Source organism: Ictidomys tridecemlineatus, chromosome 15 (assembly GCF_052094955.1).
Source record: "Ictidomys tridecemlineatus isolate mIctTri1 chromosome 15, mIctTri1.hap1, whole genome shotgun sequence".
NCBI lineage: Eukaryota > Metazoa > Chordata > Mammalia > Rodentia > Sciuridae > Ictidomys > Ictidomys tridecemlineatus.
Genome location: NC_135491.1, coordinates 5,043,925 through 5,061,995, shown reverse-complemented (window position 1 = coordinate 5,061,995; position 18,071 = coordinate 5,043,925). Strand labels below are relative to the sequence as shown.

The 18,071-nt window shown below is 53.3% G+C and overlaps 1 protein-coding gene across 2 annotated transcripts; it reads right to left on the bottom strand.

Moving 5' to 3' along the window:
• Positions 1–2,261: 2,261 nt before the first annotated feature.
• Has1 (hyaluronan synthase 1) lies at positions 2,262–12,005 on the bottom strand. 2 transcript variants are annotated; one of them, XM_078033042.1, is made up of 5 exons: positions 11,795–12,005; positions 7,813–8,523; positions 5,843–6,068; positions 5,172–5,304; positions 2,262–3,208 (listed from the first exon to the last, which is right to left on the bottom strand). In XM_078033042.1, exons 1-5 carry the CDS (start codon positions 11,801–11,803, stop codon positions 2,533–2,535), a joined length of 1,755 nt encoding a protein of 584 aa, XP_077889168.1. In that variant the 5' UTR covers positions 11,804–12,005; the 3' UTR covers positions 2,262–2,532. The 2 variants fall into 2 exon arrangements, with proteins under 2 accessions (XP_077889168.1, XP_077889167.1); XM_078033041.1 differs by lacking the exon at positions 11,795–12,005 and having other exon boundaries at positions 7,813–9,078.
• Positions 12,006–18,071: the final 6,066 nt, after the last annotated feature.

The following is an 18,071-nucleotide window of genomic DNA, read 5'->3' as shown; positions in this document are numbered from 1 at the left end:
TATGGGAGTCCCATTTCCAGGCACAGAGCTTAAAGGAGGCGCTCAGAACCATAACACTAGACACACCCAGGAAGCAAGTGCGGTGGATAAGAGGGGAGACCAGGCTTCAGACAAGGAACCTGGAAAGAGAACGGGGTGGGGGAGGACAGCAGGACACCTGTGGCATCCTGAAAGCCACGTGAAGAAAGCACTCAGGAGGGAGTGTGACTGTGCCACCTGCCACCAAATCATTAACAGGAGGCCTGAGAATCACCACCGGCTTTTGCAATGTGGACATCGCTGGTGAGCTGGACCAGAGCGGGCAGTGGGGTGTGGGAGGAGTCAGTGCAGCCGCTCGGCATTGGGATTGAGTCAGTGGCACTCAACACTGTCCGTCATTAGGGAAATGCAAATCAAAACCACAGTGAACTAGCACTTCACACCTTCTAGGACGGCCTGCAATCCAAAGGTCAGGTTATAACCAACGAGGCGATGATGCAGAGCAATTGGAACCCTAGTGACAGTGCTGGTGGGGATGTAAAATGACAGGTACCCTGTGCAGGAGTTGACAGTTCATCAAAAATTCACAGGATTTCCACAGGACCCAGCAATTCCATCCTAAGTATATACCCAAGAAAGTGAAACAATGTACGTCCACCCAAAAACATGATGAATGTTCATAATGGCATCATTCCTGATAGCCCCCAGGAGAAACCTCCCAAATGTCTACCCACTGATGAATGGATAGATGAGTCAGGAGACAGACATGCTGTAGAAGATTGGCAATAAATAGGAATGAATCAGAGACACCTGCAACGAGGTGGATAAATCTTGGAAACATGCTGCATGGAAGAGAGCCACAAAGAGCGCATGCTCCAGGTTCCACAATATACCTGTCCACAGGAGGCAGACCAGTGCCTGCCCGGGTCTTGCAGGGAGAGTCAGTTGAGGAACAAGAAGGGATGCAGTGGGGATGGGGCTCCTTTTGGGGGGTGATAAATTGCTCTAAAATTAGATTGTGGTTGCTGTAGTTTGGATCTTAAGTGGCCCCCGAAGGCCCATGTGTTAGAGGCTTGGTTGTCTGTCCTGCTTCTGGGAAACAGTGCAGCCTTTAGAAGGTGGCCTAGTGGAAGAAGGTAGGTCACTGGGGGTATGCTCTTGAAGGGGACACTGGGACCCAGCATCTCCTGTCTTTTTTGTATGTATGCTGGGTATTGAACCCAGGGTGCTTTACCACTGAGCTACATCCTGCATCCTTGGCGTTTTTATTTTGTGACCTGTCTCCCGAAATTGCTGAGACTGGCTTCCAACTTGCACTCCTCCTGCCTCAGCCTCTGGAGCCCCTGGAGTCCCTGGGATACCATGTGGCCTCTGTGCCTGGTCCCCCTGTCTTTCTTTGCTTCTTGACCTCATGGAGGCGAACAGACATCCTCCCACCATGATTCCTAGGCCACCTCCGCCCAAAGCAACAGAGCCGAGCCACCAACCAGGGACTGAAACCATAAGCAAAACTAAACCTTTCCTCATTTTAAGTCGCTCGTCTCCAATATTTGTCACAGCCATAGCATGTGGTGGCTGCCCCAATCTATGAACTTAGTAAACACGGTGGCTGTACACTTGGAAAGGGTGAACTCTGTGGGAGGGAAATTGGAAACCCATTCAGACAACAGAGCAGAAAGGGAGCAGCCGCTCCAGGGGAAGCGGAAGTGCAGAGAGAATCTTTGAAATGGGAAAGTGAAAGCCTGTTTTGAGGCTGATGGGAAAGACCTCAGAGGGAGGGAAGAGCCAGATGACTGTGGATCATGGCGGAGGCAGTTGGAGGGAGATGTCAGAGGAGAGGAGAGGGCTGGCCTTGGCTGGACCTCTGATAGTTCACCTCAGCAGTAGGATGGAGATGGCGGTGGTGGGCAAAGATCCACGTGAGAGGTCAGGTGTGGAGTGGGCATGCTGACAGGTTTCCTCTTGGAGTCCATTCCTGCTGGGTGAGGCGGGGAGGCAACGCTGGCGGTTGAGGACAGCAGGGTGGTTTAGCCCTCTTAGGGATCAGGAGTGGGGGGAGCAGAAGGGCCTGGTGGAGGTGCTCTGCAGGCATCTGCGAATGAGCAACTTGAACCTCACAACCACCCTACCCCAGGATCAACGTCCCTTTCCACACAGGGATCCCAGGTTCCAGGAGGGAGAGGTGCCGGTTTGACAGTCGGCACCCTGCGCTCAGCCCAATGATCCCCCCTTCTCATGTAGAACCCCAAGTTCCTAAATAAAGTGGGAGTGGACGCTCAAAGGAAAATAAATAGAATTCTTTATTACATCCTAATCACAGTACAAATAGAGATTAAATAAGAACAGGGAGAAAGTGGGGCCCTTTCCCCCATCCTAAAATCCCACACCCTGATCAATAAATACCCCTTCCCAAGACCCAATATGGTCTCAGCCCCAATACAGTCCTGACTGAAAGGCCTTGCGTCCACCCGCTCACTTCACAGAGGAGGTAAACCCAGGCCCAGAGACTCCTCCAGAGAACAGCAGGCCCTGGCGAGCGGCGGCGAGGCGCACTCACACCTGGACGCGGTAGCCCCCGCTGCGCCGCCGGCAGAGCCTCCGCACGCCCACCCAGTACAGGGTCAGCATCACCACCCAGTAGCCCAGGTAGGCGCCGGCGCCCGCCGCCAGGTGGTAGGCCTCGGCCACCCGAGAGGGGCTGCACCAGTCGGCCCTGGCCTCCTGGGCCACGCTGCGCACCAGGCCCCCGAGCAGCAGCAAGGCCCAGAGGGCCAGCGGCAGCAGAGGGACGTAGTTGGCGGCCAGCTTGCGGCGGCCCGAGGTGCCCCAGCCGCTCTGGTTCATGGTGACCAGCGCCAGGAACTTGGCGGGCAGCAGGCCGCACATGTAGAGCGGCGCGTAGAGCGAGAGCAGCACCATGCGCAGGCAGCCGCGCAGCCAGGCCGCGAAGGCCGCCTTGGCCAGCGCCACGCCCTGCACGCACAGCAGCACCCAGAGCAGCGCCCACGGGCGCCCGGCGTAGAAGAGCCGCAGCACGGTGGCCGCCACGAAGAACGGGAAGAGGCCGGACACCACCGCCTCGTAGGTCATCCACGCGTGGTGCCGGTGCCACCACAGCGCGTTGTAGAGCCACTCGCGGAAGTAGGACTTGGACCAGCGCGTCTGCTGGCTCAGCCAGCGCAGGAAGGAAGAGGGCGTCTCCGAGTAGCAGCGGGACCGCGAGGTATACCTGGGCGGTGGGTGACAAAGGAGGGCCTCAGCGCGGCTCCCTGGGCTTGGGCAGGACTCCAGAGCCTGCGGGACCTCCGCTGGGACAAGTTTCTTAGCCTCTCTGGGCCTCAGTTTTCTCATGTGTAAAATAAGGCCAATCAAGGTTCCGTTCTAAGAAGGACATCGTGCCGACAGCCCGAGGCGTAAATGCCAAGCGCTTAGGACTCGTCTACACTACTTGCTCAATAAACGCTAGCCGCTTCTGTTTTTACTGTGACTAATACATCACTGTTGGCATTACTCACATCATGACAGTTACACCATGACTAATACCATCACTAACACATTACTAATGCAACTGTGCGCACTGTTACCGGCAGTCCCAGTGGTGAGGAACAAGACGGGTGTGGTGGCTACCTAAGGGGGGCCATGTGTTAGACATCCTCAGGGGAACCCTCAGGTCTCCTTCCTGTGGCTGCCACAGACATCATTAATAGTCCCTGCGCAGTTGCCCGCCAAGCCCACAGAGGCCAGAGAGAATCAGCAGTCAGTTCATCGGGCAGGTCAAATGTTCTGTCCCCTTAACTGACAGTGTCCAGTCCCCTCTCCTATGTCACCTGGCATCCTCAACGGCTGTCTGCTTCTGCCCTTGCAGTTTGTCCTCCCATGCTCTGAGGACAGGCAGGTCCTCCGCTCACACCCAGGGCTCCCTCATCTTAGTCCACCTGGCGGGAACCCTCTGCCCCTCTCCTGACCCTGCCCCCATGCAGTCTGTCCTCACTGGCTCACCGGTCCACCACACCACTCCTCCTCAATCCCCATCCTCAGACACCCCATTTTCTTCTTCCTTTTTTTGGTACTGGGGATTGAGCCCAGGGATGCTTCACACTAGGAGCCACTTCCCCAGTCCTTTCCATTTCTCATTTTGAGACAGGCTCTTGCTCAGTTGCTGAGGCTATCCTCGGATTTGCTAACCGCTCTCCTCAGCCTCTGGAGTGGCTGGGATCTCAGGTGTGGGCCTCTGCTCCTGGCTCAGACTCTGCATTGGACACCTGATTCGGTCCCCTAGGATGTCCCCTTTCCAGGCTTCATCTCCGCAGTATGCACCGTTAACATACTATAGTCCACGGTTTCCTCACTTATTTTCTGTCTCCTCCATCTCTGTAAGCATGAGTTTGCATCCCTGTGTCTACCGCTGTGGCCCAGAACTTATAACATTGCAGGTTCTTGATGAACCTTGCCCAGTGCCTGCCTTCAGTCACGTGCCTGTGGTTCCCTTGGTATGTCCCACCTTCTCTCAGGGCTTTCCCTGTGTCTGACCTGAGGCTACCACCCCCCGAATACTGCTGGGTCTGGTTCCCAAGCCCACTGCACGACTTCCAGAGGCTTCCCTTCTGAATGACGCTCTGAGCCAGTCCAGGCGCTGCCCCTCTCTACTGGACTCCTCCCACTCCCCAACTAGAGCTGCCCCCTCTGCTCACCCCTCACCCTGCCTGCCTCACCTCACCCCTCACTGATGTGATGGGTGCTGTCCTGGTCTCCATGTTAGACCCAGCTCACCCCCTCCCACCTTGCTTCCTCCAGGTGGGATCCCCACCCACCCCTGCTTCACTTGGTAGAGTCTATTAGGTCACATGGCTCAATGCAAATGTCACCTAGTGTCCCTTAGGGTGCCTTGTCCCCCAACTAATATCTCACTAGGTGGAGCAGGCTGCAATGTCCCTCTGCCCTGTGAGGAATCCTCCTGTCCCCTCCAGGGTCTCCCCTGGTAGACAGTGTCTCACCCATTGTCCTGCAAGCTACTTTGAGTTTGGAGAGTTCCCACCACACACACAACTCTCTCTCTCTCTCTCTCTCTCTCTCTCTCTCTCTCTCTCTCTCTCACACACACACACACACACACACACACACACACACACACACACACTCACACACACACAGTGAGCCTTCACACACCCCACCACCTGGTCCCCTCAGCTTACTTGGTAGCGTAGCCCATGCTGAGCATGCGGTTGGTGAGGTGCCGATCATCCCCAAAAGTGCAGTGGGTGCCCAGGAACTTCTGGTTGTACCAGGCCTCCAGGAACTGCTGCAGGAGGTTGTTTCTGTATAGGCCTGGGTGGGGTCAGGGCATCCGGCATCAGTCTGGGCCACTGCCAGTGACATCCCCAACCCCTCTCCAATCCCATCCCATCCGTCACCATCTCCATCCCAATCTCAGCCCCGTCTGTCTCCCAGCACAGCTCCAGTCCCCGTCTGTCCACAACACCATCGCTATTCCAGCTGGCCTGTCACTGGACCCCACCCACTTGATGTCAACCCACCCAATCTCATCTCAAATGCCACAGCCACTGTCAGCCTCATCTCCATCCTCAAGCCCATCTCCAGCCCAACCCTGTCCCTAACACTAGCCCCATGGCATCCTCTCCCCAAACCCTTCCCCAGTCCCAGCCTCAATTTCCACCTACATCCTCTCCCCAAGCCCCCGCATCAGATCCAGCCCACTCACTGCTGACTCCAGTCTTACCCCATCCCCAGTTCTCACCTCAACCCTATCTTTCTCCCCAACTTCAATCACTCCTCAACCCTCTCTGCTCCCCTTCTCCCTCCCCCAGCCATGCCCCCCCCCCCAAGCCCTGGGGAGCTTGCTCACCGAGGGGACCACTGATGCAGGACACGCAGTGGAAGTAGCTCTGACAAGCACGCTCCACGTTGAAGGCTACCCAGTACCGCAGGCTGCTCAGGAAGCTGACCCACGAGTCCAGAGGGTTGAGGATTCGCACGTCCCCCCCAACAGCCCCTACCCGGGGGTCCTCATCCAGCACCCGCACCAGCTCCAGCAGTGCCATGGGGTCCAGCCTGGTGTCTGAGTCACAGACCTGAGAGGTGGAAAGGCCAGGATCAGACCAGACCTCTGACAGGGCTGGTGCCCAGAGGGAGTGTGCCCAGGGCAGGGGAGGGCAACTGGGGCACTCTGCAGACAATCTAAACATAATGTTGAATGTTCAAGGTCTAGCCACATTTTAAGATGTACTCCAAGATGCCCTTGTATGACACCCTCCGCTGGTGGATGAAGAAACCTGTAACTTGCTTCTAATCAACAGAATATGGCGAAAGGGATGGGATACAATTTATTATGATTTTATTATCCTATATGGAAAGGGTTGACTGGGTTTTGTAATTTTAATTACAAAAATCTTAATTAAATGTAATTAAGAACCCAAATCTACTGACAATAAGTTAATCAAAAGGAAACCATTCCTGGTGGGTTTGACCCAATCAGATGAGGCCTTTACAAAGGGGTCTAAAAGTCAGAGACTCTCTCTTGTTGGCTTAAGGAAGCAAGTTACCATGAGTTCCACTGTAGTTGAAACAAACAAACAAACAAATCTGCCAACAAACACATGAGCTTGGGATGGACTAAGACCTGAAGCCTTGGATAAGACCTCATTCTAGTTGACACCTCAGTTGCAGCCTGGTGGTGATACCCTGAACCGAGAATCCATTAGTCTGTACTAAGATTTCTGACTCATAGAAACTATGAGGTAATAAGTTATAATAACAAATTAGAGATAACTGTTTTGTTTTGAGTTGCCAAATTTATAATTTGTTATGCAGCATTAGAAATATAATGTAATGTATTTGTGAGAAAATCTTCTACACTGAATGGGTGAATGAATGAGTAAATAAACAAACTCGTCTCTAAATTGAGTAGATAGATGCATGAACCCCAAAATTTCCACACATAGATGAAGGAAGAAAGATGGAGGAAGTAAGGGAACAAATCTCTACATTTAATGGATAAATGAGTGAATAGTTGAGCAAATGACCTCCATATTGGGTGGATAGATAGATACATAAATAAATGAGCGAAAGAATTTCTATACTGAATGAATGAGGAAAGGAATTGATATTATATTAAGTAAATGGATAGATGTCTAGATGAGTGAATGAATGGATGAAGTAAAGAATCTCTGCCTGCAGTGGGTGCCTGGAGAAAGAACTCTGTCCATTGAATGGAGAAAGGAGTGAAAGATTCCATATTGAATGAGTAGACAGATGAATTCTGGAAGAGTGAAGGAAAGAATTTCTGCATGGACAAGATGAAGATATTGTGTTGAACAGATGGATAGATGAATGAATGTCCATATTAAAGGAAAGACTAGATGCATGGATGAATGAATAAAGCAGAGTTTCTGCCTTCTGCCTTAGGTAGGTAGATGGAGAAATGAAGGAATGACTTTATCTGTATACAGAATGGGCAAATGAACGCACGATCTCCATATTGGATGGATGAGCGGATGGATGAATGAATTTCAATATTAATAAATGGAGGGATGAATGGGTGAGTGAATGAAGGAATTAAGAGCTTCTGCTTGGAATGGGCACATGAATGAAGAAAGGAAAAAAGAATGTCTGTCTATATGGAACCAATGAATGAAAGCCCAATCTCTGTTCTGGATGGATGGATGAATAGATGCATGTATCAATGAGTGAAGGAAAATCTCTCCATTGAATAGATGAATGAATAAAGAAAGAAGAGGTTTATTACAATCTCCACCTGAATGAAAGACCCCAGGGAAGTGGGGGCGTCAGGACCACGGGTGGGCACCGTCCACTCACCTGCACATAGTCCACAGAGTCGCCCAGCGCCTTGAAGGCCGTGTACATGACCTCGCGCTTGCCGCCCCAGCGCTGCGCCACGCACACGCACCTGCGCGTCCTCACCAGCGCCTCCACCGCCAGCCGTCCTGGATCTTCGGCCTCCACCTCCCGGTAGGCGCCGGGGCCGGCATCCACCGCGCCCGCAGCTGCAGGTTCCCAGGGCTGGTGGTAGTTGCCGTCCCACACATAGGTGGCGGGATCCTCGTCGGCGAAGACCTCCCGGAACATGTCGACCATGTAGAGGTCCTCGGCGCGGTTCCCGTCCACCACCATGAGCACGCGCAGCCGCGCGCGCGGGTACAGCAGGGCGCGAGCGGACGTCAGACACTGGCGCAGGTACGCCGGGTCCTCCTGGTACGCGGAGATGGTTAGCGCCACGCTGCGGGCGGTGGCCGCGTCCAGGGGCCCCCGTGCCGCAGCGCGCCGCGCCGCAGCCGCCACCCGCCGGTGCTCCAGGTACGCGAAGAGACTCTGCGCCACCAGGTGCGCCGAGAGGAAGGCTCCATAGAGTCCGAAGGCCAGGAGGCCATAGCTATCCGAGGCCAGTGGCACGCCGGCGGCATAGGCCCAGGTCATGAGGCCCAGGATGAGCAGGGCGAAGGCGATGGTCAGCACTCGCCTGGCCAGGCCTGAGCAACGGCGCGCTGCTGGGGTGGGCTTGGGCACGTCCTGCTGGGAGCCAAGAGGGAAAGGAGCCAACTGAGTCCTGAGGGCCTCCTTTGAGAAGCCGGAGGTTATTCCCCGCTCCCAGCTGAATGATAACATCCCTTTTTTGTAAAGATCCTTGTAAACACTGCAAAGTTGTTTTCATTAATGAACAGAACTGTGATAACAGTCGTCTATGCTTAATGCCTGATTTTCTCCCTTCCATTACGAGTTATTTTTCACAGTTTGACACCTAAAACATTAAGGATAATATGCAGTGGAGCGTGGCAGGGTTCCTCCCTCTTTATTTTTAGTTTAGTTTGTTTGTTTGTTTGTTTTTGTTGTTGTTGTTGTTCTCTGTTTTGCTTTTTTGATTGAGGCGGGGTCTAACCATGTTGCGCAGGCTGGTCTCCAACTCATGAGCTCAAGTGATCCAACCGCCTCAGCCTTCCAAGTAGCTGGGACTACAGGTATGCCACCACACCTGTGCCCCTCTTCCTTGAGCACATAAAATTGAGATTTGCCTCTCAACCACAGGATTCTTAGTATTGAGACAGCAACAGTAATAACGGTACTAAATAGTAATACGCAATGGCGGTTACCGCGCACTGCCCGCCTAAGCCTCTTATACGACCTTACTTATTTTAATCCTCACACCAGCCCTGTGGGTTTAGACTATTATCAGCCCCCTTTTATGGATGAGCAACTGCGTCACACAGAGGTGCAGCAACCTGCCCAGGTCCCACCTGCGAAAGGTAGGATCTGGGATTAGAACCCTGGGGATCCAGGCGCCAAACAACCTTATCTACTGGATTTATCCCTCTGGAGAGCCCTGGAGGACAGCAGTAGCAGCCACCATACAGAGGGCAAAACTGAGGATGATTAGGCAGGAGGAGGGGGTTGTGTAGGTGAGCAGCCCACAGCCGGGGAAATCTGACCTCTCAGAGGCCTGGAGGGTTCTCCCTTTCCACTGCAGCTCCCTGGCAGGACCAGGTGCCAGTAAGTGTGGCTGGGAGATGGGAAGAGAGCCTCCACTTTCTCATCCTTAAAGTGAGTATTTAGTCCCTTCCGCAAGCCAGGCATTGTGACTCTCCCGTTATGATGATGGAGCAGAGGCCCAGAGAGACAGATGCTGCACCCCACAGTCACTGAGGTAGGAAGTAGAGAGTGGTGCTCAAACTCAGGCAGTGGGCTCTAGGCCCCCTCTATGCCCGGCTGCCTCATAAGCTACCACTCCCTGGTGATTGTGAGTTAAATGAGTCATTACCATGCAGATCTTTGAGGTCTGAAACAGAGGTCACTTGTCACCTGTCGCTACCAGCACTTGAAATGCAGCCAGTCCGACTGAGGTACTGCATTTTTAATTTTAATTAATTTACAATTTAAGACCTATACTCCATTCAGTTATTAGAACGCCTTTAAATGGGGAAAGTCGGGCCTTTGAAACTTCTTTTTCAATGGCAAATTTTTACAAAAATCTAAATCCAGATCAAGTATTTACCATACAAATGTAGCATCTGAGTAGAATGTGCTATGAATGCACACTAGTTTTGAAGCCTGAGTCTGAGCAAAGGAAAGTAAAATATCTCATGAATATTTTTGTGTTGATTACATCCTGAAATGATCATATTTTTTATGCATAGTGGAGGTCGGCATGCTAAGGCCTGCTATAGCCTACAAAGTAATAAACAGCTTTTTACATTTTCAAATGGTCGAAAAAAGCCAAGAGGAAAATAATATTTTGTGGTACATGAAAATTATATGAAATTCAGATTTCAGTGTCCTTAAACCAAATTCTTTTGGCGTATAGCTTCACTCCTCTATGAATCGTCTGTGGCTCATTTCTCACTACAAAATCAATGTTGAATAGTTTCAACAGAGAACATCTGGCCCCCAGATCCTCAAATACTTACTATGTGATGTTTCATAAAAATAGGCAGACCTCTGACACATTGGGTTAAATAAAATATATTACTAAAGTTAATTTCACATTTAAAAAAAGTTTTCTTAATACTTTCATTTTATTTATTCACTTTTATGTGGTGCTGAGGCCTCACACATGCTAGGTGAGCACTCTATGGCTGAGCCACAACCCCAACCCCAATTTCACATTTTTAAAACTTTTCTGAGAAGATTGTGCACACACACACACACACACACACACACACACACACACGGCCACTCATTTGATGCTTCTGTAAGATAACAGGAGGTAGAGTTTTCATGTGATTTTTCTTTTTCTTTTCTTTCTTTTTTCTTTTTTCGAGACAGGGCCTGGCTATGTCCCATGCTGGCCTGGAACTCCTGGCTCAAGTGATCCTCCCACCTCAGCCTCCTGAGTGGCTGGGACTACAGGCACATGCCATCTGGCTTGAGATACAGGTTTTAATTGCCCTGTAGCAGTTATTTTTTCTTCTACAGCCCTCCTTCTCTGACCTTTTGCCTCAGACCTGCCATCTCCTGAATTCCTGGGGGTGGCCTGCTTTGTGCCACGTAGTGCCAAGGAAGATGGGGCCCACAGCTTGTGTGCCTGGCAACTCAAACATAAATGAGCTCACACACCCCTACGCACACTCGCCCACGACCAGTGACGCACAGACTGAAAACACCTGTTTGCTCTCACACGAACCCAGAACCAGAGATCCTCCACCCCCACCAACCACCGAGCAGGTGAGCCCCCTGATGCAGGGACCCAGGAGGGCCCACGCCCTTCAACACTAAGGAGCAACATGAAGAGTCGCCCACCTGTGGGTCTGGGGGGGAAGGGATGGGCCAGGAGGGCTTCAGAAGAAAGCATAGTTAACGGTGGAGAAGGAATCCTACGAAATCGACATCTTTACAGGTCAAGAGCCGAGTATCAGTGATTTCATTTGGTTCCGCTCAACATTTATTGAACACATGAAACCCAAATCCAAACTCAGGTTACAGGCAAACTAAGCTCGCACTTTTCTCTCGGTCCCTTTTCTTGCTCACCCTCTTGTTCTGACCTCCTCTCCCCTGCTAGGGAGCACGCACACGCATGGACTTATAGCAAGATAAACAGGTAGAGAGACATGGGCGTGTTGCATCTCACACGCGTGGATGCAGAACGCAGCCCACCCTCGGCAGGGAACGGGAGACGGGAACCACATGCTCAGCCACAGGTGCTCACCATCCCGCACAGGGAGACTCGCAGGAAATATCACACACACACACACCACACACACACACACACACCCACACGTGCGGTCAGCCCCAGCACCCATGGGCACACCCAGGGCAGCCTTCCCCGCCTGGCCCCCGTCACCCCACGCACCTGTGTCATGGCGGTGGGTCCAGCTAGACTCCTCTTGGGCTTGTTCTCAGAGTCTCTCTGAGGCCGCAGAGCTGGAGGGGGTCATTTGAAGACTACCAGGGGCGGGGGCGGAGTAGGAGCTGACATCAGGCCCAGGCGGGCCAGGGGCTCTGAGGTCACAGCCGTCACAGCTCCACCCGCTTCCCAGCAGCCTGCCTCCCTTCCCAGCCGCATCCCAGCTCCAGGTCCTCTCACCCCACCCCTGCTCTCCCGGCCCCTCCTTCTCCGTTTCCCTCCCCCTCCTCTCCCTTGCATTGGGGGCTTCCCTGACCTCTGTCTTGTCCCCGTCCTTCTCTTTCTCCCTGTCCCTCTATTTCTCCGCATCTCTCTCCCCGTCGGGCTCCCTATTCTGTATTTCTTCTTAGCTCTTTCTTTCTGCCCCATCTCTCTCCCCACATCTTTCCCCTCCTCTCCTCTCCGTCAGTCGCCCCCCACACTGCCCCTTCCCACAGCCCCATCCCAGGTTGGTTCCCCAGGGACGTGTCTGGGGACCTGGCAGATGGAGTGGAAGGCACACTGGTGCGTGTGTGGGTGTGGCCGAGTGCTGGCTGGGGAGGCGCAGCTGTCTGGAGCAGAGCCCTGAGGGACCCATGTGGGTCTCTGTGTGCGTGTGCGTGTGTGAGTGTGCGTCTGCACATGTGTGTGCCAGGGTCTGGGCAGGGCCGGCTGCTGGAACTCATCCCTCCAGGGACTCAAATAACTCAGAGCCGCTGATCAGCTTCCGCTCTCAGGACCCTGGACCATCAGGGAAAGTGAGTCAGAGGAAAGGCAGAAAAGAGACGGAGATCTGGGGTGTCTGAGCCCCAGCCCCGCAGGGTCAGAAGACCAGTGACAAATGTCGCTGTCCCTAAGTCTTCCTTTCCATGATTACAAGGCAAAACAAAACAGAAAACCCATCTGGTGCATTCTATTTTTTTCTTTTGGTACCAGGGATGGAACCCAGGGGTGGCTTAACCACGGAGCCACACCCCCAGCCCTCTTTATTTTTTATTTTGAGACCTTGTCTCACTGAGTTGCTGAGGGCCTTGCTAAGTTTCTGAGGCTGGCTTTGAACCGGCCATCCTCCTGCCTCCGCCTCCTGACCCCTGGGAGCACAGGTGTGGCCGCACGTCAGGCTGTATGATGCTGCCCTCTTCACTGTCCCCTGGACTAAGAACTGACAACGTCTCGCTTCCCGCCTCAGGAACTGTCCCTCTCTGTGCCTCCCTGTGTCTGTACCTCTGGTCATCTTTGTACACTCCTCTCTCTCCCTCTCTGCCTTTGTCACCTCATTTCCAGTTCCCTGCCTCTGTTTCCGGGTGCGTCTGCCTGTCTAGGTCGCTTCTGTCCGGTTCTCTCAGTTCATTTCTACCTGCTTCTCTCTGGATTTGTGTATGTCCTTCTGTCTCTCTAGATCTCGGACTCTTGCTTTTCCTGACTTTCCCACTCTGTGTGTGTGTGTGTGTGTGTCTGTCTGTCTGTCTGTCTGTCGACTCTAGCTATCTTTCTGTGTGCCTCCCTCCCTCCCTCCCTGTCCCTCTCCTCTCAGGCTCTCTATCTGCACCTCTCTCTGCATTTCTGTCTCTCATTCACTTTTTTCTCCTGACTTTCGCTTTCTCAGGCTTCCTTTCTCCCTCTGCTCCACCTCTTCTAGCCTGACCTTGACCTTCCCCTGGAAGAGCCAAGTCCTCAGACCCTGGGTTTCCCCCTTCAGGCAGGGGGAGAAGGGCAGCCCCAGCCAACAGGGAGAAGGCCCCACGATGCAGGAGCCAGGGCACCGCCCACCCAGCAGGGCGGGCCTGGCCGTGTGTGTGACGCGCTAATGCCGCCTGGTGTCTGGCTGTGTCAGGATGATGGATCCTCTGATGGAGGTGAGCCCAGAGTAGGGGGAGTGGATTTCTCACCAGTGGGAGGGGACAGCCCAGGCTCCACCCAGAAGCTGGGCATTGGGCTGCCTGGCCCTTACCTCACCCTGCCGGGTGGAGCAGCTGTATAAAACCAGATGTTTCTAAAACCAGAGTGTGTGACAGTGAAGGACCAGGACCTTAGGTTCCAGGGGTTGCCTCCTCCAGGAGGCAGACCCTGTCCCTCCTCCCTCAGACCCAGAGGCCCAGACCCCACCCTCCCCCTGGCACCCAGATGTCTAGAGAAGTCCTCTAAGGGTGGCATGACCACGGCTGAAAGCAGCCACAAGACAAGGGCAGGTGGCCCTGGGGCCTTCCTGAAGGGGACCTCCATTGCCCCTCACTAGCGTCGTCTCTCCCAGAACTCTTCTTGCCAAGGGTGGCTGATGTCCCTGGGCCTTTCCGAGATAACTGTCCTTCTGGGAAAACCTCAGGTGTGGTTGACAGAACATCAGGACAGAAGGAGCGAAGGACCGGGAGATAAGGCAAAATGGAGAAGAGGCAGAGGAAAAACATTTATGATAGGGACATCTCTTAGGATGCTGGGGAAGGCCTCTGAGCTGGGCGATGCCTGGGCACACAGAAGTGACTCAGAGGGGCCCTGCCCTAGAGGAGATGCCAATCTGGTGCAGGAGACAGCTGTGTCAACACAGGACCACACCAGTGCAGAGAAGTAGCGTCCCAGCCACAGAGCCAGAGAGGGCTTCCCGGAGGAGGAGGTCCTGACGGCTGAGAATCAGCCATGGATGGGAGGAAGGTGGAAGGTGGAGCCGGCAGAGGGCATCCAGGATAAGAAACTCAGGCGCATGGACGTTATGCAAATATGATGAGTGTTGTAAGGAGTTTGGGATTGGGGTGCATAGCTCTCATGCAGGGTTTTACATTTTTTAAAAATTTTAATTGACAAATTTAAAATGTTATGGTTTGGCTATGAGGCATCTCCCCAAAGCTCCCGTGTTAATGCAGGAATATTTAGAGGTGAAATGACTGGATTATGAGAGCTGTAAGCTGATCCATGGATCCTAGTGTGAATAGAGTGGGGCGGTAACCATAGGCAGATGGGACGTGGAAGGAGGAGGGGAGTCCGTGGGGGCTGTGCCCTGGAAGGGGGCATCCTCCCTTTGGCCCTTCCCCTTGCTCTCTCTGCTTCCGGGCCACCAGGAGTGGAGTAGCCCTCATCCACCGTGTCCTTCCGCCATGATGCTCTGCCTCACCTTGGGCCCAGAGCAGAGGGGCTGGACAGCCAGGCACTGAACCTCTGAAACCACGAGCCAGAATAAACTTTTCTTCCTCTAAGTTGTTCTTTTGGGGTATTTTGGTCACAGCAATGTAAAACTGACTATCACAATTGCATATACTTCCAGGGTGCAATATGGTTCTTTGGTATAGGCCTACAGAGTGGAATGGCTAAATCAAGCTATTAAACATGTGCAAATGTGGGGTTTTGGATGCCAGACTCAGAGGCTGGATTTTGGTTCTGGTGGTACTGGGGATCCTCAGGAGGACTGGGAACTGGAGAGAGGCACTCAGTCCTGGGTGGGCCCATCTGAGCGACAAATTGGGCAGAGAGATCAGGGGTACTTGGCGATAGTGACTTGGTGTGTAGCAGGGTTGTGTCAGAGACCCCAGGACCTTCTATAGGTTAGAGAAAAGGATGTTTCCAAACTTGGATGAAGTTGAAGCCATGGGGCTGGTGGGGCCCCTGCAGAACTGTGAGTGAGGATGAGCCAGGGTGTAGGAGCAGACCTGAGGCAAAGACCACAAAGACTGGGAGGTGGGGCACAGACATGGCCAACAGCCCACTGAGCCCTTCGTCTGAGCTGCTCAGACTACATAAGGTAATCATAAGGACTGCCCCATTTCAGGAGGTACGAGTCCTTATGATTACCATAGGCTCCTCATTTTCAAGGTTTTCCTTTTTAGATTTCAGTTACCATGGTCAACCATGGTCTGAAATTATTAAGTGAAAAAAGCCAGAAATAAAAATTCATAAGTTTTAAATTGCCTGCCGTTCTTAGCATTGTGATGAGATCTAAAGATGTCCCACTGTCCTGCCTGGATGTGAATATTCCCTTTGTCCAGTGTATCCACATTGTATATGTTACCCACCTGTTAGTCACCCACCTGTTAGCCATCTGGGTTATTGGATCAATTATTGCTGTATTGTTGTGTTTGAGTTCAAGTCATCCTTATTTTACTTAAAAATGATCCTGATCGCTCAACCTTTTGGCTAAGATCAAGTGTAAAAAGGACCTCAAAGTGCATGTGTAGCATTGTTGGCAATTTGGATATACCAAAGAGAAGCTTTAAAGTGCTTCCTTAAAGAGAAAAGGTGAATGTTCTTGACTGAGGTCTTGCAGCATAAGCCCCACGGATGAGGAGGAATACTGTACCTGCCTCGTGGGGAACTAGGGAGGACTAGGGGCCCCTGGAAAAGAACTTGGAGACGTCTGTGTTTTGTTAAATGCTTGAGTCCAGGTAGATGGTTTCTTTGATGCCTGAGTTGGAGATTCTCCACTTCTGGAGAATCTAGTTGCTGAGGAAGAGGAAGGGGGAGAGGGAGGGAGGGAGGCTGGTTTACCTGGCCACCTGTTTACTGTGCAAGCCTGCCCCAGCCCTGGATTCCCAACCCCCTGACCTCTGCCTTTCCTTTTTTACCCATAGCATCGGTCACCTTCCCACGTACTGTAAGCTGTTCACTGAGCATCTTTTTGTACCACGTGTCTCTGTTGCTGGAGTGCAAGCTCTACCCAGGCTGTGGGCTGCACCTGCTTTATTCCTGACTCTGTCCTTGGAGCCTAGACCAGTGCCTGGGGCCCGGAAGATGTTTTGTAAATAGGTATCAGATGAAAGAGTGAGCTTTCCCTGGAGAGTCAGATGAGGATGTCTGTCTCTAAGGGTCTGACTTGGTTTCCTTTTCTTATTCTGTGCCTCTCTTTCTCATGCCTCTCCCTGAATTGTGTGTGTGTGTGTGTGTGTGTGTGTGTGTGTGTGTGTGTGTGTGGTCTGTTTGTCTGTTGCTAGGTCTTCTTTCTCCCAGCTGCTCCACCTCCTCTGGCCTGCCCCGGGGCTCTCCCTGGTGGAGACAAGTCCTCACACCCTGGACTTCCCCAGAGGTGGAGAAGAGAGAAGGGTGGAGAGAGGACAGATGGGAGGAAGAGAAGGAAGAGGAAGGGTGGAGAGGGAGAGGAGACAGATCGGAGGAAGAGGGCCCACAGCTGGGACGCCCCGCCCACCCCACAGTTCCTCGGCCAACACTTGGAGTGGCCAGGGAGTGAGATCTGAAGGGAAGAGTCCTCAGGATCGGCAGAGATCCCAGATCCGGCAGCTGACGTGCTCTGGACTTCCAGGAACTCGGAGGGCTTGGATCACAAGGCTCCCAGTGCCCCCCCGGGCTGACCCTCCCATACACCCGTGTTCTGGGAAGCACCTAGGCCTCCCAGATTCTGGGGAAACACAGGGAGGGAGGGAGCGAGCTCGGCCTTGGGAGGGAGCTGTAGGATCTAAGGGAGGGGAAGTGCTCCAGAGCAGAGGGCCCTGCCCAGCCAGTGGAGGGTGTCCTCCCATCGTGTCCCCACTTCCCACTTCCCAGGAGGAAAACAGCCTGAAGAATCAGAAAGAGAAACAGGAGAGACTCCCTGTTTGGCAGCTGTCCATTCACTCCCACGGGAGCAGGAGAGGAGAAGTTCTGTTTTCCAGAAATGAAACTGAGGCCAGAGAAGAGTAGTTTCCTGGCCAGAGTAATGCAGCCTGGGGGCCACGAGCAAGGTAATAGAAACCAGGCTTAGGGACTGGGCTGGTAGGTACTGCAAGGTCCAAGCAGGAGGGGGCTGGACCTGGACCCTGGGTCTCAGGGAGGGGGCTGGGCCTGGACCCTGGGTCTGAGGGGGGAGGCTGGGCCTGGACCCTGGGTCTGAGGGAGGAGGCTGGGCCTGGACCCTGGGTCTGAGGGAGGGGGCTGGGCCTGGACCCTGGGTCTGAGGGAGGAGGCTGGGGCTGGACCCCTGTGTCTGAGGGAGGAGGCTGGGCCTGGACCCTGGGTCTGAGGGAGGGGGCTGGGCCTGGACCCTGGGTCTGAGGGAGGGGGCTGGGCCTGGACCCTGGGTCTGAGGGACGGGGCTGGGCCTGGACCCTGGGTCTGAGGGAGGGGGCTGGGCCTGGACCCTGGGTCTGAGGGAGGAGGGTGCTTGGGCCTGGTCTCTTATGTGCTAAAAAAGGGGTCTGAACCCTAGGATTCTTCTAACTTCTGACTTAAACTGTCTCTGTGGTTGGTTGCTTGTGTCCACTTGGGTTTTTCTCTGTTTTTCCCCAGTCCCCAACCCCCTACCTTCCATTGTCCACTTTGGTCCTGAGTC

Coding starts and splice junctions, on each gene's coding strand:
- Has1 (XM_078033041.1), bottom strand. CDS start 8,619: ATGTTATCATTCAGCTGGGAGCGGGGAATAACCTCCGGCTTCTCAAAG. Junction 6,069..7,812: donor ACTCTGTGGACTATGTGCAG/GTGAGTGGACGG, acceptor TCCACCTCTCAG/GTCTGTGACTCAGACACCAG. Junction 3,209..5,171: donor AGCATGGGCTACGCTACCAA/GTAAGCTGAGGG, acceptor CCCACCGCCCAG/GTATACCTCGCGGTCCCGCT.